Source organism: Natator depressus, chromosome 9, assembly GCF_965152275.1.
Source record: "Natator depressus isolate rNatDep1 chromosome 9, rNatDep2.hap1, whole genome shotgun sequence".
NCBI lineage: Eukaryota > Metazoa > Chordata > Testudines > Cheloniidae > Natator > Natator depressus.
Genome location: NC_134242.1, coordinates 63,200,112 through 63,223,882, shown reverse-complemented (window position 1 = coordinate 63,223,882; position 23,771 = coordinate 63,200,112). Strand labels below are relative to the sequence as shown.

Genomic DNA, 23,771 nt, shown 5'->3' with positions numbered 1-23,771 from the left:
GCGAATCCAATTTCCCCATAAAAATTAATGTAAAGGGGAGGGGGTAGGGTTAGGTTCCAGGGAAATGTTTTTTGCCAGACAAAGACATTATATACTTGTGGAGTAGGCGGTATACATATACAGTATAAGTTTTTAAAACAATTTTAAACAGTTTAATATTGTACACAGCAATGAATGATTGTAAAAGGGTGGAATATTTCCCAGGGAATGCCTTGCTGCTAAATGATGATGAACTAGCACTCGCCTGAGCCCTCAAGGGTTAATATGCTCTTGTTAATGTAGCCTCACACTCTACAGGGCAGCATGGACTGAGGCAAGAGGGAGGAAACACAATAGATGCAGGGCAGTAGCTGCAAACACTTCCGTGCAAAAACTGAACATGCTGATGAGCCCACGCTATCCAGCTGGAGTGCACCACTCCCTCCTCCTGACAGCACATGCACGGCTGCACAGGTGCTGACTTTCCAAAGTGCTGGGGGTGAGTGCATGAGTGAGAGCGAGAGATGTGCATTGCCCCTTTAAGTATGCTGACCGCACTTCAAGTACGTTGCCCATTTAAGCAGTTCAGACAGGAAACAGCTTCCAGCAAGTTCCCTCCTTTCTGTCCCTGAGCCCTGTCCCCCATCTCCGCTTTGTGAAGAGCAGGTATGGGGGGTGGGGGCGGGCAGGAGAAGGGGAACATCCTAATATCAGCACCCCCCCTCCCCCAGCAAGTAGGAAGCTCCTGGGAGCAGCTCCAAGGCAGAGGGCAGGTCAGGAGCAGCCCGGCAGTGCGGGGAGGGCCACCTGAACTGCTGCTGGGCAGCTGCCGAGCCACATACCTTACAGAGAATTTAGGGGAGCTGATTGGGGCGGCTTCTGGCCCCCCCGGTTCTAATCCCCACAAGGAGGGCCTGTTCTTCCAGAGAATCCTGCAAGCAGTGGACAAAGTAGGCAGCTGCCAGACGAGGTTATAAGGGAGCATCGCACAACTTTAAACGAGCTTGTTCCCTAATAGATCAGCACCGTAAGGAAACAACAATGTTAAGTGAGGAGTTACTGTACCTAGACAGGCCCAATTTGCATCAGGGTCAAATACCCAGTTTTATGCAACTTGCTATGTTTGGTTCTTTCAAGTGTAACAATGGCACCGCCTACTCCACATGCTTCTTGGGTGGATCCCAGTCAGCTCTTCCAGCATTTGTAACTAAATATGTTCTGCTGCTCTTCCCTCCTGTTAGCCCTGCAGAGCCACCACAGCTAAGTGCTTGTCTACCCAGGCAATTTACAGTGAAAAAACACCCCCCTGAGCACAGCAAGTTTCAGCGCTGTAAAGTGCCAGTGTAGACAGGGCTCCCAGCAGAGGTGGTTTCTTTAGAGCGCTGGGAGACCTCTCTCCCAGCGCTGTGCCGTGACCACACAAGGCACGTTAAAGCGCTGCCAGTGTAGGCTAGCCCTAATAATAAAGAATCATCTGGAGTGTATTCTCTTCTGTGCAGCACGAGAATGATTTAAGTTCCAGTGGCTTACACCTGTGCTGAAGGTAGTGGGTTAGCATGGGTGTCACCGAGGGCCTGCTGATCTTTTATTAGAGCTTATGGCACATGAGAAGTGAAGAACCCAGCTTGAATCTCAGAATTTTCAGTGTTGGCCCTCAGAAATACTTCATTTTATTTGTAGACTGAGCATGTTTGATACAGAAGTCATGGAGATTCCAGTAACGGAACTGCATTAGTCACTTTTCGCAATAGAATTGCACTTTGATTACCAAAGTAATCAAAAGCTTTTGATTACCAAAGTAATCAAAGCTTTTGGTGGTTGGAGATATAAAGATCCTGTGTGTTGCTCATTAGAGTAGGGTGCTGCCTAAGTCTCTTTACTAAATTTTCCATTTACCTATTATTGTGTTGTGTTCTATGTCAGTTGGCTGCCACATGCCACCCTAAAAGTAGAAGCATTTCAGAGGTGTTCCATGCATGTTGTTTAGGATGTGCTTGTGAAGAAAGATGCTATAAAATGTAAAATATTTATAGATAGGACTTCTGGTTTTAGTTTTTAACCAATAAAATTATCCTGAAGTTATTGTTCACATCCAGTTACTTTGAGGAAGCACTGAGAAAATTTTGTTTAGTTCTGAAGTTTCAATTTATCCCTCAGTTTTTTAATTGGGTTATGCTCTTAAATTTGTTGCTGAGAAAGTAAACGATACATTTGGTGATGGGGGAAGCTGAATAGTGCAGCTTAAAGTTTTTCCTGTTTTTTAAATGAGAACATTTTCTAAACTGAGAATTTGGGCTAAGATGCTTTGGAATTTAACTTTTTAGCACATAAAAACTAGACAGTCTTGAAAATATACCAAAAATGGTCTCCAAAAACTAGAAACCCTATTTATAGATAATTTGGTACTATGTTCACGCTGCTACTGTGAAATGTTGCTTCTTTTTAGTGCAACTTTTATTTTATCAATAGAAAATTCTTCTCCTACTGTCCCCTTCAATCCCAGCCCGACATGGACTGCAGAATATGTTGGGGTTTTTATCATTATGACATAATGAAGCACTGCTAGAGAGCTTTCTTTTAACTTCATAGCATGTGTCCATCTCCATCTGTGGTTTAGGAGATAGTGTTGTATACATTGTGGCACAGGCACTGACAGAATTGTGTAAGGTTATGCAGACTGATGAAACTTTTAATTTATTCTTCAGCACTTAGCGCTTGCTTTGGAGTGTTATTGCGGCCTTCCTCTCCTATCTCGTGGCATAATAGTAATTGCTGATAGTCCTGTGGGCAGGTTCTGTTATCAAACTCCTATCCTCAGGTATTTATAGCCCCTCTGGAAAATTTCACTCCAAGATTAGGGTGAGATGGTGGGTTGGGGGGAAGAGCTGTTGGTATTGGCTACTAGTGCTCAGAAACAGACGTTGGATCGCACTCATTTGTACCTGGCATTGTAGTGCTGCAGATTTCACATTTAGCCTGTCGTATGGATGACTGAAGGCTCTGTCTGTCACTGCAGAAATCTTAGGGTTTCTATATGATTTCCTCCAACCTAGGCTTCTGTTTAATCGGATGCTTTTTTAATAAGCCAATGGGATATAGTCGTAGGATAATTCAGCTTAGAGTACGTCATCAAAAATGCAGATTTTAGCCTTACACGTCTCTTCTCTTATACAAGCACTAGCTGATTCTCCTTCCTTCCTTTTCCCCTCAGCAAGTAGAAGGGACTTCTGTAGAACACTTGCAGAGACAGTTATGGACAAAGAGCTTGTTACGTCATACATCTAGATATCCCCTCGTTCCCATTGGGAAACCTTAGATAAATCTGAATATTCCGTCTCCTTCCTGTGTATAATCTTGTTTTTGGCACACAGGGCGTGGGAGATCTGGGTTTATCTTCCTGTTTCTGCCACAGACTTGCTATATGTTCTTAGGCAAATCACTTAACCCCTCTGTGCCACAGTTTCCCCATATAAAATGAGGATGTTTCTCTACTTTCATAGGGCAGTTATGAGGTACTCTTTTACTGTGGAATTTGGCATAGAAAAGCAATATAAATAAAATGACTGCCTGTGGGGTAACGTGAAAGAAGATGTAACACTTTGAACTGCTTGCCAGATATATCATGGATGATCTTGTAAGTGGAAAATAGCATGTTAGTCCCTTATCCTGCCACTAGGAGTCAGGAATAGAGGAGCAACTTTAGTTTTTACTTTTCACGTAGCAGAGCCCCATCGGTTACTATGTTCTTATTTGTGGGATACTGTGTAGCAGAGGTCCCCAAACTGTGGGGCGCGCCCCCTTATGCGGGCACAGAGGATCAGTGCAGTTTTTCAAAGAGACATTTTTAAGGGCACAAGAGCAAACTATCCCACTGCGTAGAAAAGATAGGAAATATGGCAAGAGACCACTCTAGCTTAACCAGGAGATGTTCAGTGATCTAAAACTCAAAAAAGAGTCCTACAAAAAGTGGAAACTCGGTCAAATTACAAAGGGTGAATATAAACAAATAACACAAGTATGTAGGGACAAAATTAGAAAAGCCAAGGCACAAAATGAGATCAAACTAACTAGGGACATAAAAGGAAACAAGAAAACATTCTACAAATACATTAGAAGCAAGAGGAAGACCAAGGGCAAAGTAGGCCCATTACTCAATGGAGGGGGGAGACAATAACACGAAATGTGGAAATGGCAGAGGTGCTTAATAAATTCTTTGTTTCGGTTTTCACCAAGAAGGTTGGTGGCAATTGGACGTCTTAACATAGTGAATGCCAGTGAAAATGAGGTGGAATCAGAGTCTAAAATAGGGAAAGAACAAGTCAAAAATTACTTAGACAAGTTAGATGTCTTCAAATCACCAGGGCCTGATGAAATGCATCCTAGAATACTCAAGGAGCTGACTGAGGAGATATCTGAGCCGTTAGCAATTATCTTTGAAAAGTCATGGAAGCCGGGAGACATTCCAGAAAACTGGAAAAGGGCAAATATAGTGTCCATCTGTAAAAAGGGAAGTAAGGACAACCCAGGAAATTACAGATTAGTCTGCTTAACTTCTGTACCCAGAAAGATAATGGAGCAAATAATTAAGCAATCAATTTGCAAACATCCAGACGATAATAAGGTGATAAGTAACAGTCAACATGCATCCGATGAAGTGAGCTGTAGCTCACGAAAGCTTATGCTCAAATAAATTTGTTAGTCTCTAAAGTGCCACAAGTACTCCTTTTCTTTTTGCTAACACAGACTAACACGGCTGCTACTCTGAAACCAGTCAACATGGATTTGTCAAGAACAAATCGTGTCAAACCAACCTGATAGCTTTCTTTGACAGGGTAACAAGTCTTGTGGATAGGGGGGAAGTGGTAGACGTGATATATCTTGACTTTAATAAGGCTTTTGATACTGTCTCGAATGACCTTCTCATAAACTAACTAGGGAAATACAACCTAGATGGAGTTACTATAAGGTGGGTGCATAACTGGTTGGAAAATCATTCCCAGAGAGTAATCAGTGGTTCACAGTCATGATGGAAGGGTGTATCGAGCGCAGTCCCACAAGGATCGGTTCGGGGTCCAGTTCTGTTAAGTATCTTCATCAATGATTTAGATAATGGCGTAGAGAGTACGCTTATAAAATTTGTGGACGATACCAAGCTGGGAGGGGTTGCAAGTGCTTTGGAAGATAGGATTAAAATTCAGAATGATCTGGACAAACTGGAGAAATGGTCTGAAGTAGATAGGATTAAATTAAATAGGGACAAATGCAAAGTCCTCCACTTAGGAAGGAACCATCAGTTGCACACATACAAAATGGGAAATGACGCATAGGAAGGAGTACTGCGGAAAGGGATCCGGGGGTCATAGTAGATCACAAGCTAAATATGAGTCAACAGTGTAACACTGTTTCAAAAAAAGCAAACATCATTCTGGGATGTATTAGCAGGAGTGTTGTAAGCAAGACACGAGAAGTAACTCTTCCACTCTACTCTCCGTTGATTAGGCCTCAGCTGGAGTATTGTGTCCAGTTCTGGACACCACATTTCAGGAAAGATGTGGACAAATTGGAGAAAGTCCAGAGAAGAGCAACAAAAATGATGAAAGGTCTAGAAAACATGACCTGTGAGGGAAGATTGAAAAAAAAATTGGGTTTGTTTAGTATGGAGAAGAGAAGACTGAGAGGGGACATGATAACAGTTTTCAAGTACATAAAAGGTTGTTACAAGGAGGAGGGAGAAAAATTGTTGTTCTTAACTTCTGAAGATAGGACAAGAATCAATGAGCTTAAATTGCAGCAAGGGCAGTTTAGATTTTACATTAGGAAAAGCTTCCTAACTGTCAGAATGGTTAAGCACTGGAATAAGTTGCCTGGGGAGGTTGTGGAATCTCCATCATTGGGGATTTTTAAGAGCAGGTTGGACAAAAGCCTGTCAGGGATGGTCTAGATAATACTTAGTCCTTCCTTGAATTGAGGGGGACTGGACTAGATGACCTCTCGAGGTCCCTTCCAGTTCTGTGATTCAGGGAGGGGGCATGGTGGGGCCAGGCCAGCCCCATGGGCCGGTGCGGAGGGAGCACCACACAGCCCTGCTCCACCCCCAGCTCTGTTCTGGCCTGGCCACCAACCCCTGACCACTCCCAGCCCCGCCGCTAGCTTCATCCCCCTGGCAGGGGCTCTGCTCTCAGCCCTGCCCCTGGCTCTGTTCCTGGCCCACCCTGCCCCCCAGCTGTGGCTCCCTTATCCCTGTCCATGTTCTCCCCTTTCCCTGGAAGCTGCAGCCCCAGTCCCAGCCCTGGCTAGCAGGGAAGGGGGCGCGGACACGGTTGGGGGGGGGGGCGCAACCCTGAAAAGTTTGGGGACCACTGCTGTATAGCTTCACTACTGTAAAGTTGTTCTATTGCTGATACAGAATGAGTGGCTGGATAGGATGTTCTGATTTTTGTTTATCATGTTTTTCAGAAATAAAGATGGGAAGCCTGAATTGGACTTTGTTACGGACCAGTATGACATTCGGATATCAGACTTCAGCATGGAGGAATCAGAAAATGCCGGGAGGAAGGTTCCTCCTCGCCTTGAGAAGGTTCAAGAGTCCTCTGCACCAGAAACTGAGTACTCCTTACGGGTGAGTAAGGGATGCTGGAGTTACACCAAAGAAGTAGATTGGTCCTTGCCCTATGTCTGTCCTAGGAAAACAGTGTGAGCTAAGAGTCTGTGCTGATGTCAGACACACCAGGGCCCCTCAATATAGCATTTCCCATGAAATTAAAAGGTGTGGAATCCAAGCTGTGTTTGCCTGGAAAGGACTCAGCTACTTGGCTAGACGGGACTGATTGTGTTATCAAATGACTTCACTTTTTTCTCTAAAGGTCTCCAGTGAAGTCTGTGTCCATAATACCTCTTCTTTCCCTGTCCCCTCCTCTCAGGCATACTGCAGTATCTTGTACCTGAAGCCCCGCATGCAGATTGTTCTGCGACAGAAGAAAGTGAAGACTCAGCTGATCTCCAAGAGCTTGGCCAATATTGAATATGATATATACAGACCTACCTCCACAGTATCCTTATAGCTGCCTCTGACCTTTCCTGCCTCCTAGTGATTTCTTTGCATCCAGGGTAGCACACAATGAGGATCACTTGTTTCCCAATTGAAATTAACTCCTCATCTGTACTCAGATGGGTGGATTGGATTGGGTGGCCTGGGGCAGCAGGGTAGAGAAGCAGAGGTTTGAAATGAACTTGGAGACTGACTTTTCTTCTCTGGCCCTCCCTTTACCCCCCATAGAGGCTAGATCTTGACCTGAATAGTTCAAGAAGGAGCCTTGAAAACTCTTGGATGGAGAAGGCAAGGGTGTGTCAACTTACTGGATGGAGGCCCTTTCATGTTTCAAGTGTGAGTGAGGTCCAGATGAGTGGAAGGAGTCTTCATGCTTCAGTAGTCCTGGCAACTGAATTCCAATACCAGGCTTATCTGATGTTTTCGGCACAAACCTATTTAAACCTGTTTAAAACTATAAACATCTTTAAAAATGTATAGGAAGAACCCTCAGTACAAGCCAAGGCCTGATTTCTGTGTACAAGACCAGAACTTGTGTATGATAAAAGGGAAACCTTGCTCCGTGCTCCCCCTTTAATCCATTTATCAGCATTCAATTGCTAGCTTTATTTTTTCTGACTGAATGGAAAGCTTGAGATCTGTGTTCATTTCATTCATTTTTTTTGCCTGTTAGCTATATGAACACACAATTTTTCTTTACGCTTTGTGTGCGTTTTGAGAACGCACTGACGGAAGAAGAGAGCCATGATTCCAAGTCAAGGCAAACTTCCAGCCCTGCATACTCAGCCAGGGATCAGAGACTCGGCATGGGTCCTTTCTTGTTTGTGCATCCTACTCACTATTAAATATTTTACAGATTTAGATCCTGCCTTCAGTGATACTTGAGCATAAGTGTACCTAAGTGGAGTTTAGTAAGCGATGACAATGCACAAGAAGGAATGGACTTTGGCTTGTTCTCTCACAACTGTATTAGTTCTGCAGAACCAGCATGAGTAAAATGTAATATATCCCTGATGCTGAAGAATAAAAATTGTTAGAATGCACTTAAGGTAACCCCATAAGGTGACACCCAATGAAAATATACTTCTTTGCATATGTTCTGTAAATGTGGGAACCCCCTTAAAAGGATAGGCCAACCAGAAGGATACTTCTGGGGTAACAAGATTGTTCTTTATAAATAGCTTCTATTTTTTTAAACCTGGTAGCAGAATTTCTTGCCCAGAACTGAAACCAAGTGAAGTGGGTGTCTGCTGAATTTCCTCTACTTCTGTGGGCCTTGATGTCTTCATTACATTATTTCTTGAGGTTTCTTTGGTTTACAAAGCCAAAACAACCAAATTTAATCACATTTTTAGTCATTTGCTGGCCCGTCTGGGTTATAACTCAGTTTGATGATGATTCTTTGGTCAGAACTTGATTGCTTTATAACCAGCTTAAAATTAATATTGTAGCCTTTTTAGAGACCTTGGGTAAAGCATGTTATTTTAACCTATCTGTAACAGTCTTGTTCTGTCCAGACTAGCTGTGTTAAACTGTTGGAACTCAGATGGGCTGCAGTTATGCTTATCCACCATTTTTGGCTGTGTATGCCAGGCCTTCCTCACTCTACAAAGGCCAATGCTCAGCTCTGCCCTCCTGCTAAAGAGGCAAAGGTGTTACTCTAGTCTAAACAGCACAACGTTTGCATGACACAACCTACATCATGAGGCTGAGACACTGAAAACTTGTGGGCTTTACCTCTTTTTGGAGACATTTGACCTGCTGTTCTCCATCAGCGGCCCCTTTCCCCGCGCCCCCAACCACACACACAACAGCCTTCCCACAAAATGGCATTCACTTCTTTCTTCCTCCTTGGAGCTTGCTGTTTTTCTCCTTTGACGAGCTTTATCTCAGAACAAGAGGGTGAAGATCACCTTTGGGTTTAATTGCAAGAACAATAGTCACTTTGGGATCATGATGTATCACAACAACCGACTCATCAAGTCCTACGAGAAGGTGGGCTGCCAAATGAAGGTGAGTGATCAGTGCTTCCCCTCTGCTCTCAGGAATGGGGGAGGAGAGAGGAACATGGCTTCATCAAAGATAGGCCCTGTCCATAGATCCTTACTCTCAGGTCCCATGGTCCTCCAGGATCTCACCAGCTTAGCGCAGGAGTTCTTGAACCTGGTAACAGGGGTGTCAGTCTCCGTGAGCCGTTTACTAAACCTATATCCATATTGTACACTTGTCTAGAAGCTGAGATCCAAGTGCATCCCCTGAGATTATTTATAGCTGCTATAAGGAGCAGATGCTGATGGGGAGCTCAAGTTGTGAAAGCCATCCTTTTTGCTTAGCCAGACTACCCTCTTCTCTGAGTGGTGTACTCATTACAGAATTGCGTGTGCAGTGGTGGGGCAGCATAGCTGTGCCAGCAAGCTGGCTGTCATTGCTTTGCTTCTAGAGGTCATCTTAGATACAGATAAATTGGTGGCTTTCAGAGTAAGGAAGCTAGATGATATTCGAGGTTTATGCCTTATGGATTTGTGCTTACGCCTTCCCTTGTCTGCACTGTCTCAAGGGGATCTGCCAGCTGGGGACTGAGATCAGGCCCTTGGAGATTGCCAGGTGTTCATATCTGATACATGTTGTTGCTGTACATGGCACATTCAGAGGTGTTACCATCAACTCCTGCATCAGGGAGGGGATGTATGGTAACTTGAATCTTGTTGCTGGGATTCCAGGGGAATAGGAATTGTTCTCCTGAAGGTGCTACCTCCTTTTCTGTTGTAATCAGTATGGCTGAAATGTTTGGTTCTCTTCCTTCTTTTTTGACCATTGGTGTAGGGGGATGGCATGGGCGTGATTGGGGTGATCGAATGCAACTTCTTGAAACCAGCACACAACAAACAGGACTTTGAAGAAAGCAAGGAATACCGGTAAGGGAGGGCTGCAGCTGGGGCTACTGTTATGCATGGGCTTTACGTATGAAGTAGCTCCATGTTGGCCTATCTTCCTTCTGACGCCCTTACCAGAAAATATCTGACCATGTTTCTGAGCAGTCTGGAGAGACCTTGCTGTCCTGGGTTGAGAGAGGGAGTAGTCTCCATGTTCATCTAGTGCTGGTTTTCATGCATGTCTCCACCCATGAACCCTATACCATGCCCCAGAGATTTATCTGAAATAGAACAGTGTGTTTTCATTCACTAAAGCAGTGTTTCCCAGGCTTTCAGAAACTGAACCCCACAGCTGGAAAATTAAACCAGTCATGTCCCCACCTTGAACCGTGTCATGTTAGCAGGGCAGCATGAGAGAAACTGACAATGACACTGTTCCATACCTCCCCTCCCCCCAGCTACTCATTTGGACATACCCCTAACTTTGGGGAAATGCTGCGCTATAGAGATGAACATTTACAAATGAATGTAAGCATCGAATTTAGAATGGGAAGTGGGGGAGTGAAGGGAGGGGGTCAGAGCAGACCCTGCCGTTTGTCTTTGCTTTGCAGATAGCCAGCTGCTCTTAAGTTAGTGCAAATAGCTACCAGAGCTCTGGGCTGCTGTGCTGAGGTTAGGGGCCCCCTTGTCTCAGCAGGAAGTGAGAGGTGAGATGTTTGTGAACGTCTCTCTGGTCTGTCATCTTCATGACCCCCTCCCCCACCAATAACCAAGCTGCTAGATTATTGACTTGACCAGAACTTACATCCTTCTGAGGTGCATAGGTTTCATGCTGCTGCTCGATGGGGGCTTTTGGTGTGAGTCTGACACCAGGAAGCCTGTTTTATCAGTGGAAAGGGTATATTATGGATGCAATTAATCCTTGAATGCAGGGGATGCCTAAAGTTAAGGGAGACGAGGCATCCCCAAATCTTGGTCCCTATAGCAAGCTGGCCTGTAGAGCAAGAGAGAGAGTAATTTGGGGTGAGACTTGTCTAGGCCTGTGCTTTGTGTTCCAGTCTGAACGCGGCTATCTAGAATTTGAATTTTCTCTTTTCATAACTGTGTCAGGTATCTCTACATTCTAAGGTATCCTCTAGTCAGTGTGATGAGACATTTTCTGTTAGGATGTGTAGGAGATGGCGAGACTGTCCCAAAAAGCACTTAAAGACCTTATTCTGATATACCAGCCTTATCCAAATGCAAAGGGTAAAAATGCAGTTTTCCTTGGGAGAAGAAAACCCTATGTCTGCTCCACCTTCTCTACCTGTGCACAATACCCATGCTTGGGCTTGTATCTAATTTGTTTTAAGTTAATGGATGCTGGCCTTAGTCCCAGTGATTACTTGAATCATATATAGCAGCCAGTAGCTGGATGAGACATTTCATTAGGCTACCTGGAAATGTTAGAGGGCCTGATGGCTTCTCTTTGGAGGGTGTGGGGGAATTGCCCAAAGGTTTCAGGCAAGGCTAACCAGGACTAGTTAGCTGCTTGGGTTTGGTCTTAGCCTGTGACACCTCAGTCTTCCTTGGTAAAAATTATGTGTTTATGCTGTAGCCGAATTTTGGGGCCAAAGATGAGAGACCTTAGTTTCTGTGCACAGCCTGACCTTGAGCCCTAAAGGATGCAGAAATTATAGGATGAGGTTTTCTAGCCTGTGTTGTACAGGAGGTCAGACTACATGATCTTAATGGTCCCTTCTGGCTTTAAACTCTGTGAAAACTGGGGTGCTCGTAACTCTGGTTTGGAAAGGAAATGACCCTGGCTCTGAACAAAAAGGCAATCCGGCTCTAATGAGAGGCTCTAAGACCCTTTTGGGCGGCAGAGAGTAAGACCCCAGAGACCATGAGTATCAGGAACCCTGTGTACAGGTAACATAGGGTGGTATTGGCAGACTTCTGAAGCTGTGGGATGGGTGATACATCAGGGTTATTCTTGGTACAAATCTAGATGAATGTTCCAAAACCCAAGTTGTTCCTGCAATGGCACGTCTGAGTACCTTCTCCATCCCCACCACTGTCATATCTGAGCACCTGTGGTTAGTGAAGTGAAAGGCAGAGACAGGCAGTAAAGAAGGTTTGCTTCTCCACCTGGGTTGTGTTACTTGTGCTATCTGTTGTGACTTTCAGTGGAATTTGCCTGATTTTCACTGCCGTCTCCCCTTCCCTCTAGACGGACAATTACTGCACTGGGACAGAAACTCAACACTTACTGGAAGGCGAAGGTGGCACAGATGAACTTGGGTAGTTCCAGTACCGCCAACATGATAGCGTGAGTTCGAACATGATGACGGTCTAATTTTAGTGCAGCATTAAAAGCACTGGGCCTTTCATCTGCAGAGAAGGTGGGGAGTTGAGGAAGGGCAGAGAGTATGGCGGGTTGATTAGGGAGATCACATTGGGAGATCTAGCTGCAAAGGCTGCTAGTGTAATAAGTTTTTAGTGATCTCAGCCTAGTCCACTGGCTAATGTTGTGACCAGGACATGTAACGATAGGGTGTTCCAGGTGAGAATGGAGGGGCATTGGCAGGCGTACGGAGGGCACTGTGACTAGGATAATGTGGTGTTCCAGGCTGGGATGTGCAGTGCCTTGGCTGAGCTACCTGTCCAGATTAGGTGCTAATACGATCGAGCCTTCATTTTCATAGCTCTGATGTGAACAGCACAATAGTGAGGTGAGCAATCTATTCTGAGGGAGCTATGTGCAGCTGACAGAGCATGGTGAGGTGTGGGGTTGAGGTGATGGGGAATGGGTATGGTGCTGATGGCTATCTGTCCTCTGCAAGGCCAAGCACTTTATGTCCACAGGGAATCTGTTGCTGGCGATGGGGAAGGAGCTTCACTTGGGGCTGCTCATATTATACAGGCATTACTTGCAGAGTGGATCAGAATGTCTGAGAATGGACAGTTATTAAAAACAAAACTAAACAGGGACACGTGCTGCCAGAAATTGTAGACCAGGCTAGCCAGTCACGCAGTTGCAGCTCTGGACGCAGCGTTCTCAGTACTCGAGGGATGAAAAATAGGGCAGGGGTAGTTCTTTGCTTTGTATCCTAGACATTTAGTCCATGTATCTCTCTTTCCAGAGGGAGACCAGACCAGACTTGGGTGCAGTGTGAGGAGTGTCTGAAATGGAGGAAGCTCCCTGACAAGGTTGATCCTGCATCATTACCTGAGAAGTGGTTCTGTCATCTCCATCCCCACCCCAAGTACAAGTAAGGAGCTCACCTATTTCAGTCCTTGTCTGAACTTTCTCCCTGCTGCCTCCCACTCTTAATACAAATGCTCACTGTCCCAATTTTTGCTGGCCCCTGCTTCCTTTCCCATGTACATGTGCATCTGCATAGACCTTGAAATATAGACGCGTACTTGGCCAGCCCTTATGATCGCCACTCAGAAAACATAGGTATGGAACAAAAATCCCACTTGAAATACAGGTCCTCACATGGGAGAAGGTTAATAGGTTTCCTCAAGATTCTGAACTAGAATAGTGGCTGTTTAATGTATTAATTAGTGATCTGGAAAAGGTGGTGTCGGATTACAGATGATGCAATTTTCAGTCAAGATGAGTGGATAGTCAGCAACTTCAGCTGAATCTACTTAAACTGAGTAGTCAGGGAGCAAGATAAACAAGTGCAAAGCAATTCAGGTTAGAAGGAACAATTAAGGTTACTCATACGTACAGATGGTTTCTAAATTTAACTGTAACCTCTCAGGCGAAAGACCTATGATATTATGAACAGTTGAGTGAAAACATCTGCTCAATGTGCCATAGTTGTGGTTTTAAAAAAAACACCAAAACAAAACCCATCAAGGTGTTACTAGGAGGTACTTTAAAAAGGGATAGAGAATATTACTGAGACTATTATTACACTTTTATATAAATCACTGGTAAACCCAAACCTGGAATTCTGTGCCTACTCATGGTCACCCTGTCTCACAAAGAAGGTGGTCAATGGAAATTATTAGAGCCATGGAAAGTCTTCCATAGGAGGAGAAATCAAAAGGATTAGGATCAACTCGTTTAGAGGTAGGATGTACTGGCTCTATACACAATAATGAATGGTGTAAAGGTGGTCAGTCGGGAACTCCTCTTTGCCCTTTCTCATAGTATAAGGACTAAGGAATATTCAGTCAAATTTAAAAGTGACAAAGGAACTCAGTGTTTACGTGGCACATAATTACTCTGCGGAATTCATTGCCACAAGGTAAAATGGAGGTAAGGGATTTAGTAGAATTAGATATTTTTATACAATTCATATCCACAGTTGCATTTTTTTTTAAACTAGTGTATAAGGGATGTAGACCCTCCTGCTTCAGGTTATAAGCAACCACTAACTGTCTGGGATCAGGAGTTACTTTTCCCTATAAGCATATTACAGTCTAATTGTTCATTATGGGGGTCTTATGCTTTCCCCTGAGGCATCTGGTATTGGCCACTATGGGAGACAGGGATTGCCACACTGTTCTCCATAGTAACTCATAATTTGAGAGGAAATGACACACATGCAACGATACTTGATGCCGTAAACTCAGATCTTAAAAGCTTCACTTTCTGCCTCCTCATCTGTGTAATTTTAGGAGGTAAGTTGCTTGTTTTCCTCTAAATATTTTAAATTTTGTTGTTTCCAGGCTGCTCCCACAGCTCTCTTTGTGTGAAATAGATGCAAAGGTTATAAGGAAAGATAAAGTACTGAAGAGTCTGAGAGAGCAGCTGGAGACGTATACAAAGATCCTAAAGACTTGGGGAATTCGTAGGCGACAATCAAACTGTACTCTCTCATGCTCAAGCATGATGGACTGATCTCATTGCAGAAGCTGCTCAGCACCTGAGGAGCAGGAGCCCAGTGATGAGGAGATGAGCCCCAGCTATGACCGAAAATCCAGGAAACAGTTAAGTATATGCTGACTCCGTCCTGCAGATGGTCTAGCAACAGCAAGGGAGTCAGCAAACCAATTTTGTTTTCCCTCCCCAGTCCTGCTGCTGCTTCTGTCCACTCAACCCAACCAGGGAGGGGGAGAAGGAAACAGCAGTACCTCTCTGCATAGCAGCTCAAGGTGCAGGTGACATGTCCCAGTTTTCTCATAGGAGGTGCACATGTCAGTGGTTCCTGGGTGAACATCAATGATGTCCCCTTGGTTTCTCTCACCCACTTTCTAGGATCTGTATCTCTGAAACTAGACTTCTCTAGTTAATCCAAACTGCCTGCTCACTGGAGTCACAGAGGTGATGCCATGACAATGTTCTTGCACTGTAGTAGTAAACTCTACTCATGCTGAGGTATCTTAAAGTCCTAAGTCTTGCACATGCCACCTCCCAACTGTTTCTCCTAGTAGAGATAAACTTCAGATCCTGGTTGAGCCTTACAGAGAGTGGAAACTGAATGCCTTCTTCCTTCCCATCACTTAGAGAGCAGACTGCAGATAGAAAGAGGAGGAGGTCGTCATCATCTTTGGAGAACCTGGAACACCAGGTGAGAGGAAGGAAATGACTGGAGAAGGCTTTGCGACGGTCTGGAGAGTGGGGAACCCTGCTCTTTGCTGTTGAGGATGGCAAAATCTCTGCCCTGCCCCGGTCTTTCTTATTTCTGTCTTCTGCTGAGAGAGGCGCTGACACGAGGATCACAGTGTATTGGCTGGAACAAGAAAACCCTGTGTATGCACAGCTTGGACATGAAAACACCGGAGCAGTATTAACACCATACTTATTAACAGTGTGACAGTGCTTAGGAGCTCCAGCTCACATGCCATTCTTTCTCCCAAGTCCTGTCTTAATCAAGGGGCTTGATCTTGCCCCCTTTCAACACAGAAGAGGGGTCGGTGAGGTCCCTCTTCCTGTCCTGCGGTCGCAGGGCTGGTTCTTTCAGGCCCTTTCCCACTTTCAGGTTATCTGGTTATATAAAGACTGATGTTTTGAATTTTCAGGAGCACTGTCTTTCGGACACGGCTGCCCAGGATGGGTTCTCCGGGCAGCTCTGGACACTGCAGCGTGCGATCAGGTTGGCCGTCCTTTAGGGACAATTCCCTCCCAACAATCATCATGGTATTAAAACATCTTCCCGCTCCCATTCCAACCCCAGCCTAGTCTTGTTGCATGCCCTCTTCCCAAAGATACCCTCATGTCGCATGCTAGACTAGTCTTTCCCTGATCCATTGGGAAGGACAAACCTGGTGAGGACAGGAGGACTTCTCACTCCCACCTTCTCTCCTCTCCATAAGCCACCTCCCAATAAGCCATGCATACCGTGAAGCACGTAAGTAGATGAGGCTTTGATCACTGTTGCAGAGCATTTGATCTGGTTTGAGACTAGGAGGCTCTCTGAGGTGTTACTCTGTCCTCACTCATGTTTGTCGTCTCTTCCCACAGTAGTGGCATCAATTCCTCCTCTCTTCCCTTAGTCATTCATGTTTCTTTCATGACATGGTCATCCCACAATTTCCCCAGGTGCATGCCCTTGTATGTGTAGAAAGAAAGTCAGTTTGTCTCTTGCATGCATCCCTCTGTGCATGGACATTCTCACAGAAGCACCAGGAAACCCCTCGCATCCTGGCATGGAGAAGCTAAAGCACCATTGCCTGAATTGGGAAGGAGATGAACTCTTATAGCCCTAAACACTAACTGTGCCACTTGTGGTAGTGACTGGGGATGTGGAGGAGAGAGGAATTCCCCTTTGGGACAGTGACTGTGCAGTAATTTGGTTCGGTCCTCAGCTGGTAAAGTCTGCTGAGGTGGTTATTGCAAGGGGGACCAGTTCAACATCCAGCTGGCGGAGTCCCCTGAAGTGATAGCCACTAGGGGAATGGGTCAGTCCTGGACTTGTAGAGACTTGTTTGATGGTGTTGTGGGTGCAGTTCATGACCATTAGGTGATTGAGAGGGTGTGGGGGAGGAGAGTGGGTGTTGGTCTTAGCTGGCAGAGCCCCAGTGATGGTACCCACTAGGAAAAATTTCTTTTAATTCCCAGTTGGTGGATCTGCTCAGTTTGGTTAAGTAACTTTTTCCAGTGCTGCAGCTGGCATGTGAGAGGGGCTATTCGTTTTATTGTTTCAATGCTCCCTTCCTTGCCAGGTATTATCCACTACTCCAGAGCCCTGTCCTGCCCACAATAACAGTGTAACAGGTGTGGCAAAGCGAGAGCCCGCAGAAGAGGGGCCTGTTGGGATTGCTGGCTCGCTCACTCCTCCCCCTGCTCTTGACAAGATCAGTGCTGTCTATCTGACCACTGGGCCTTTGGAGCAAAATATACCACAGACAGCAAGGTAGGTGCGATGGTGCAAACAACTGCCTCCTTATCAATAACAACCCTCTTCCTGTTGTGGGACACCCACCCTGTGAGTGAGATTCTGTGTGGGGGGAGGGGTATGCTTGCTCTTGGAGTGTAGGGACATGAGGCAGGGAGTGAGAGAGGATTATCTGAGAATCTGATTAAAGCAGGTGTTGGCTGGAGCCAGAAGATCTGTCCTCATTCCTCTTACATTTTCCTTTTTTAACTTCAGATTCTCTGAACACAATTCAGCTTTCTTCTTGGTGTTTTGCTGGCCTTGAAATGGGAACACGGAGAGCTTTGCTAAATGGATTGCAAGGCGATCTGGTTTAATTATGGCTACAGCTAGTGTCTGTGTATCCTCGGCTGAACCTTCAGTGCTGAGATTATAGCAGCACTCGGTGAATCACGGTACACTGGGGGAAGGGATGGTGTGGTTCACTTAATTCTCTAACAAGTACCTAGGGCATGCATGACTGGGCTTCTCCAGTCCTTGACATTGGTACCCATGATGCCCTCCCTTAAATGCTGAAAGAACGAAGTTTGGAATATTGCTAACTAATCAGGATCACGTTTGCAGAGTTTTTTTCCTTTTGTCTTTCTCTTTGAGGTGAGTCTCTTGCAGTTTGTGACACAAATTTGATTTTTCACCTTAACCTAGGACAAGGAAAGTGGGAGCAGGGTGGGCATAAAGGAAGGAACAGAAATCCTTGCTATGTCCTAATTTTTTAATTTTTTCCTCCTTTCACTTTGACCAGTGTCCTTTTTCTATCTCATTGGTGCCACCACCTTCACAGCTGTACATACGTAGAGTCTCAACCTAAATTCATCTCAGCAGTTCTTTGCACTGGTTCTAGGGTTGCCAGGTGTCCGGTTTTCGAAACAGAATGCCCAGTCAAAAGGGACCCTGGGCAGTTAAAAGTCTGGTTTGCAGCACGGTGGAGCTAAGGCAGGCTCCTTGTGGCTTCCGGCAGCAGCAGCATGTTCCCCCTCCGCTCCTACATGTAGGGGCAGACAGGGGGCTCCGCACTGTGCCCCCGCCCCAAGCACTAGCTCTGCAGCTCCCATTGGCGGCGAACTGCGGCCAAAGGGAGCTGATGGGGCAGCGCCTGCAGACAGGTCAGTGTGCGGAGCCACCTGGCCACCCCTCCGCATAGGAGCCAGAGGGGGGACATGCCGCTGCTTCTAGGAGCTGCTTGAGGTAAGTGCCGCCTGGAGCCTGACCACCTCCCGATCCCAACCCTGTGCCCCAGCCCTGATCCCCCCTCCGACTCTCCAAACCCCTCAGCCCCAGCCTGGAGCCCACTCCTGCACCCCCTGGCCCCACCCCAGAGCCCTCACCCCCACTCGCATCCCAACCCACTGCCCTAGCCCAGAGCCCCCCTCCCACATCCTGAACTCATCATTTCTGGCCACACCCTGGAGCTCCCACCTCCATCCAGAGCCCTCACCCCCTCCCGCACCCCAACCCCCTGAGCCAGCCTGGTGAAAATGAGTGAGTGAGGGTGAGGAGAGCGAGTGACAGAGGGAGGGGGAATGGAGTGAGAAGGAGCAGAACGGGGGGTGTGGCCTCGGAGGAGCGGCGGGAGCCGGGCAAGGGTGTTCGGTTTTGTGCAAGTGGAAAGTTGGCAACCCTAACTGGTGCAATTCTGGTTCTCCCACAGCCCCTAGGGTCAGTCTGGATAATGGGCAATGTGACTTCCTGTCATCAGATGGAGACAGGAAATTCAGCTAAATTTGTGAAGTCAGCCCTTAAGAGCTCTAGCTGAAAATCCAGTTGATTTTTGGCCTTGAGCCGGTGGAACAGCTACTTTGGTTAAGAGAAGCTTCTTAGTTAAATTTTGAACCTCACTTGGGTTTTAGGTTCATTTTCTGCTCTCCTGTCGCTTGCCCTAGCATTGTCTCCAGGTCTGTATTTACTATGTGAGAAGTCGTTGATCAGTTTTTTAAGTGCTGCAGAACACCTTCTGTGCACTTGGTGGCACAATTTGTCCACCTTCCCTTTTAGAGCCCCACTTGGAAGAGGAGCTGCTCAGATGGTGAAGCCTGTTCCGTATGCACAAGGGTAGTGACATGCAGCATTAGTGAATTTAAAATGCTTTGGAAATAATGCAATGGCATGAGCAGAGGTTCTCAAATTCTTAAAAGGTTGTCAGTGGAACTCTTTGGTAATGCTGCTTACCTGGTGCTTTTATTTCCAGCTTCTAATTCATGCCAAGAAGCAGAAAATACATTCAGCACCTTCCTAACACTGCTTTTTCCCCTGAGCAGTTGCTGTAGTTGACATTGCAAATGGTAGACCAAATCTTCATATTTAAATGTTCCATGGTGTTGAAGAGTTGGAAAACTCTTGTTGCAGAGGATCAAATCTTCCAGTCATAACAGATCCCTGAGTAGACCATACATGGAGAGGAACCACTTAGCCTGCCACTAAAACACAGCCACCTCTGGGTAAATGATGGCAGCCATTCTGAATCAGCCAGACTGCGTACCAGATTTTAAGATTTTCCAGGCACAGAAGTGAAAATTAAATTCTGGCTGACTGTTGAACCAGGAAGTTTAAGAAGGTAGAATGGAATTGGCCAAGGTGGGATTTGGCCGGGGTAATGGCCAACTCCTGCTCTTTCCTAGTGGAAAGAATCAAGTGCAAAGCAACCTGGAGAAATGTAAAGCAGTGTGGGATGGAGGCAACAAGAGGAGATTTGAATAAACCTGAAGCCTTACGATCAGGGAGCAGAACTAAACAGCCTAAATATGAATTAAAGGGGACATAAGAAGGAAGCCACTTTGTGCTAAAGCAAATGTATGTTTATCTAGTTAATACTTCCCTGATTATTTTTTTCTGACATAAGCAAGCACTGTAGTCACTGCAGAGACCGTGTGAGATTGAGAGGAATGTGTCTGCCCGCTGGGGAAGATCTGTTTTAAGAAGTGGTCTGGAATGAGCGAGTCTGAGAGCTTAGCTTCTCCAGATCCGTGCATGGTTTTTATGGGTGTAGTGCACTGTGCACTTACAAATGAGCTGGCTTCTTCCTGGCTGAAGTTCAGTTTTGTTTTTAATTATGTGAATAAGTCCATCAGCCATCTGACAGTTTGAGTGGCGCAGATTTTGCTTGGGAATGTGGACAATATATGCTTGACAATGTATTGTAAACTTTATTTAACTGGGTCATTTTCCTGATACTTAAAAAAGCCCAATATTTTAAACATACCCTGTGTTGTGTTTAATTAAATGTATCAACCAAACATTTTTCATGAGAGATTTTGCAAGCTGCAGCTGGTTTCCATTCAAGGGCACAGGATTCACAGGCTTTGCTATGCTGGAATAGAGGGGCAGTGGGTTCTTCTGGATTGAGTTTGGGGAGGAGTGAGGAGCCAGGAACTCCAGAGATCTAATCCCAGCTCTGCCACTGACGTGGCAAGTTCCCCATCTGTAAAATGAGGATAACAATTAATTATCTGTTTCTCTCAGGGGTTGGGGAGGGAGTTGTGAGGATTATTAGTTAGTTTCTGTATAGCACTTTAGATTTTCAAAGTGCTGTGGTAGTGCTGAGTGTATTCAGACCAGTAGGCCCGCAGAACTGGTCTCCTGCCTCCAGCACTGGCCTCGTCTTAATGTTTCTGTGGAGCCTGCCCCCTGCCCCAAAAAGCACCCCTGACTAGTGGGGGAGGGGGAGAGGGAAAGTGACTGACTACTCTTGGAGATCAACATTACTCCCTAAACACTGAGGTTAGTTTTCTCAGTGGGATGGGGTGGCACTGCTTGGCTGCTGTACAGAGTGGGTTCAGGCTCGCTGACCCAGTCCTCTCTTTTGCAGCAAGCACAAGCTATCTACGGAAGAAGAGCCGCTGGAAAAGCAGAAGCGATATCAGGAGCGGATAGACCCATCCCCCCCAGATCTGACCAGTCCCAGCCCCCGCACTTCTTTTGAAAGGGACAGCTCCGCTGAAGCAGACCAGGACCAGGAATGCAGCGAGTCTGACAAGGATGATGAGAGTGTAGAGGACAGCATAGACTCCCACCTACTCAGAGAACCTCTGGATGCACTCAGTGGCATCAACCAAGCTGGGGATGCTTCACACAACGGGGGTCTCTGCCCTACAAAAGAGACTCGAGCAAGTCTCAGTCACTTAGAAGGAGAGCAAAAGGAGACTGCAGTGGTTCAGGTGGAACTGGAAGAGGAAATGCCGGCCTTAATATCAGAAAGCCAGGCAGCAGATAAGAATGTCTGTGTAAATACATGTGGGAACGTGGAGGAGATGGACAAGAGGCCCTTCGTGGCTGTTGTTGGTATTTCAAAGGCTGCTGCGGATGGTGAAGCTCCCATTCAGCTAATCCCTTTTGGGTGGGAGGAGAGACTTGATAAAGCAAAGGTTGAGAAGGCCCGGAGCCACAACGATCCTCCCTCTGATGGGGACAAAGGAGGAGGAGACTTGCAGGTACCAAAGACCACAAATCAGAGGGATATGGTGGAGCAGGAGGAGCTGAGACAAATTGCAGAGAATTTTTCGGTGGAGCTGAAGAGGGTCTCAGCAGAACGAGATTTGCTCCAGGGCAAGGTAATATTAACACCTGGCTGTGAATTCCGGTGTGGCAGGAGGGGTAAAGTTCTGCGGCAATAGGGAATTGGATGGGGAAGATCAAGACTGACTTAACAAGGAGAGAAAATCCCCTTGCCTTGTGTCTCACGTCAGGCAAGTAGGGGTTAGGATTTCTTCTTTACCCTACTAGCCATTACCCTGTTCCTTAGCCCCTGGAAAGTTTGGTGGTTTTTTTTTTAATTTTTCTTTTCCCCCTTAATGTGCAATCTCACTTCCTGTGCATGCTCCTGCATATGCTGTTTCTTTAACTCAGGTGGAAGAACTAGAGCAGGAGAAGTGCCACCTGGAGACAGATTTCTTGAAAAGCCAACAGGAGTTGGCAACGCTCAGGGCTCAGGAAACCGAAGGCTTGTACTGGAGCAAGAAACACATGGGTTACCGCCAGGCTGAACTGCAAGAGCTGAAGGCTCAGCTGGAGAGGACCATAGAGGAAAAGACCGAGCTGAAGGAGAGGCTCAAGGAGACAGAGATGCACCTGGAGGTGCTTAGGGAGGCTCATGTCTCCTGCAGGAGCCCAGAGAGGGGAGACTTGAAAAGGTGAGAACTGTGGGTTAAACCATAGATATCAGTCAGTCCCAAGGTGGGGGGATAGAACATGGGTTACCTTGCGGGGGGACATCCACGTAGGAAACTGACTTCTGGGAGAACACTTTGGTGCCCATGAATTGAAGATGCTGCATGAGTAACAGTGGGTTATTACTAAGGATTGTTAGTTGTGAGGAGAAGGGCGGCTACGGAGGAGATTTACAGGTGAAGTCAAATAACTACAGGTTTGAAGGATACCCCACGCAGAGTTCCTTTGTCAGGGCTGGGTTCTCTCCTGCAGTACATTGTTCACTTTATGGAGTATTCCTGTTGAATCATTCAGACAGTATTGGCTTCCTTAAGGATAAGAGAATGCGTAAGGGGAAAGAAATACTCTGTAGGTACTGAACTGTCTTTCCCACAAGCATGGGACTTTCCATATCCAGGATGTGTTTTTAGCCCTGCTTATGACCTGACAACACTTATGGAATCATAAGGAACAAGTGCGAATGCTGAGCTATGCAACCCTAAGTTAGATTTACAAATACAACCCCTCTGTGTGGTAAGTATTGTTGCCCCCCTGTTACAGAGAAGTGAACTCATTTGCACAGTGTCACATGAGAAACTTACAACAGAGTTGAGAACTGAGTTACATTCCCCTATTTCCAATCCTGTGCGTTGGCCCCAAGATCTTCCCATCCTACCATCTGCAGGTTGCACTGCTTTTAGAATGGAGCAAAGAACCTCAGCTTCCCACGGCACTGATAATAGGAAGGAAGTCAGCAAGTTAAGGGAAGGGATGTATTGGAACTAACATTTGCATTTCTGACTGTTGACTCTTCTCCTCTTGTCCACAGCACTATGGAGAAGCTGAAGAACCTGCGTAGGAATGTCAGCCAGCTCCTCTCGCTGGTTCTCCCTCACCTTGAGCTGCAGGATGTTAACTATGAGTCAGACCAGATTGATGAGATCTTGCAGACGGTGTTGGAGACGAACAGGATGTCAGAGTAGCCCTTGTCCCATGCTGCCATTGTGCCTTTTTGTATAGTTTCTTTAATAAACTTGTAAGTTCTTCATCCTAACTCTGGGCCTTCCTTCATTTCATTAGGAGTGGGGCTTCCATTCCCTCCTCCTTTCTTGTGGCTCTGTAAACTTGTCATCAGAGTCCTGTGGAGACCAACATGGATAGCTCATCCCTCTGTGTCCTGGCCAGTCTCCTTTGTTTAAAGCTGCTTTTGGGGTATGCTGGCTGGCTTCTAGGTAGTTGGGTCCTCAGATGTTTTTGTCTCTTAAATGCTTTTTCATTTTTTTGTTAAATAATGGAGTGAGACTATTCTTTGAACTAATTTTAACATTCTAAGTTGCTATGGGAACCCGTTGGTGACTCACTGACACTATCCTGATGTCAGTTTAATTGCAAAGCTCTAGAATGATATTGATG

General features: G+C 45.9%; 1 protein-coding gene across 2 annotated transcripts in view; it reads left to right on the top strand.

The window, feature by feature from the left end:
- The window catches only part of RBM41 (RNA binding motif protein 41), a 46,702-nt gene extending 23,349 nt beyond the window's left edge, over window positions 1–23,353 (top strand). For both annotated transcript variants that reach the window (XM_074964387.1, XM_074964383.1), the window contains 12 exons: window positions 6,436–6,598; window positions 6,900–7,028; window positions 8,921–9,040; window positions 9,851–9,942; window positions 12,113–12,211; window positions 13,026–13,154; window positions 14,755–14,832; window positions 15,350–15,413; window positions 17,008–17,198; window positions 21,022–21,763; window positions 22,059–22,342; window positions 23,188–23,353. In XM_074964387.1, coding sequence (XP_074820488.1) covers window positions 6,436–6,598; window positions 6,900–7,028; window positions 8,921–9,040; window positions 9,851–9,942; window positions 12,113–12,211; window positions 13,026–13,154; window positions 14,755–14,832; window positions 15,350–15,413; window positions 17,008–17,198; window positions 21,022–21,763; window positions 22,059–22,342; window positions 23,188–23,341 — 2,245 coding nt within the window. In that variant the 3' untranslated portion in view covers window positions 23,342–23,353. The remainder of the gene's footprint in view (window positions 1–6,435; window positions 6,599–6,899; window positions 7,029–8,920; window positions 9,041–9,850; window positions 9,943–12,112; window positions 12,212–13,025; window positions 13,155–14,754; window positions 14,833–15,349; window positions 15,414–17,007; window positions 17,199–21,021; window positions 21,764–22,058; window positions 22,343–23,187) is intronic.
- The last annotated feature ends 418 nt before the right edge of the window (window positions 23,354–23,771 follow it).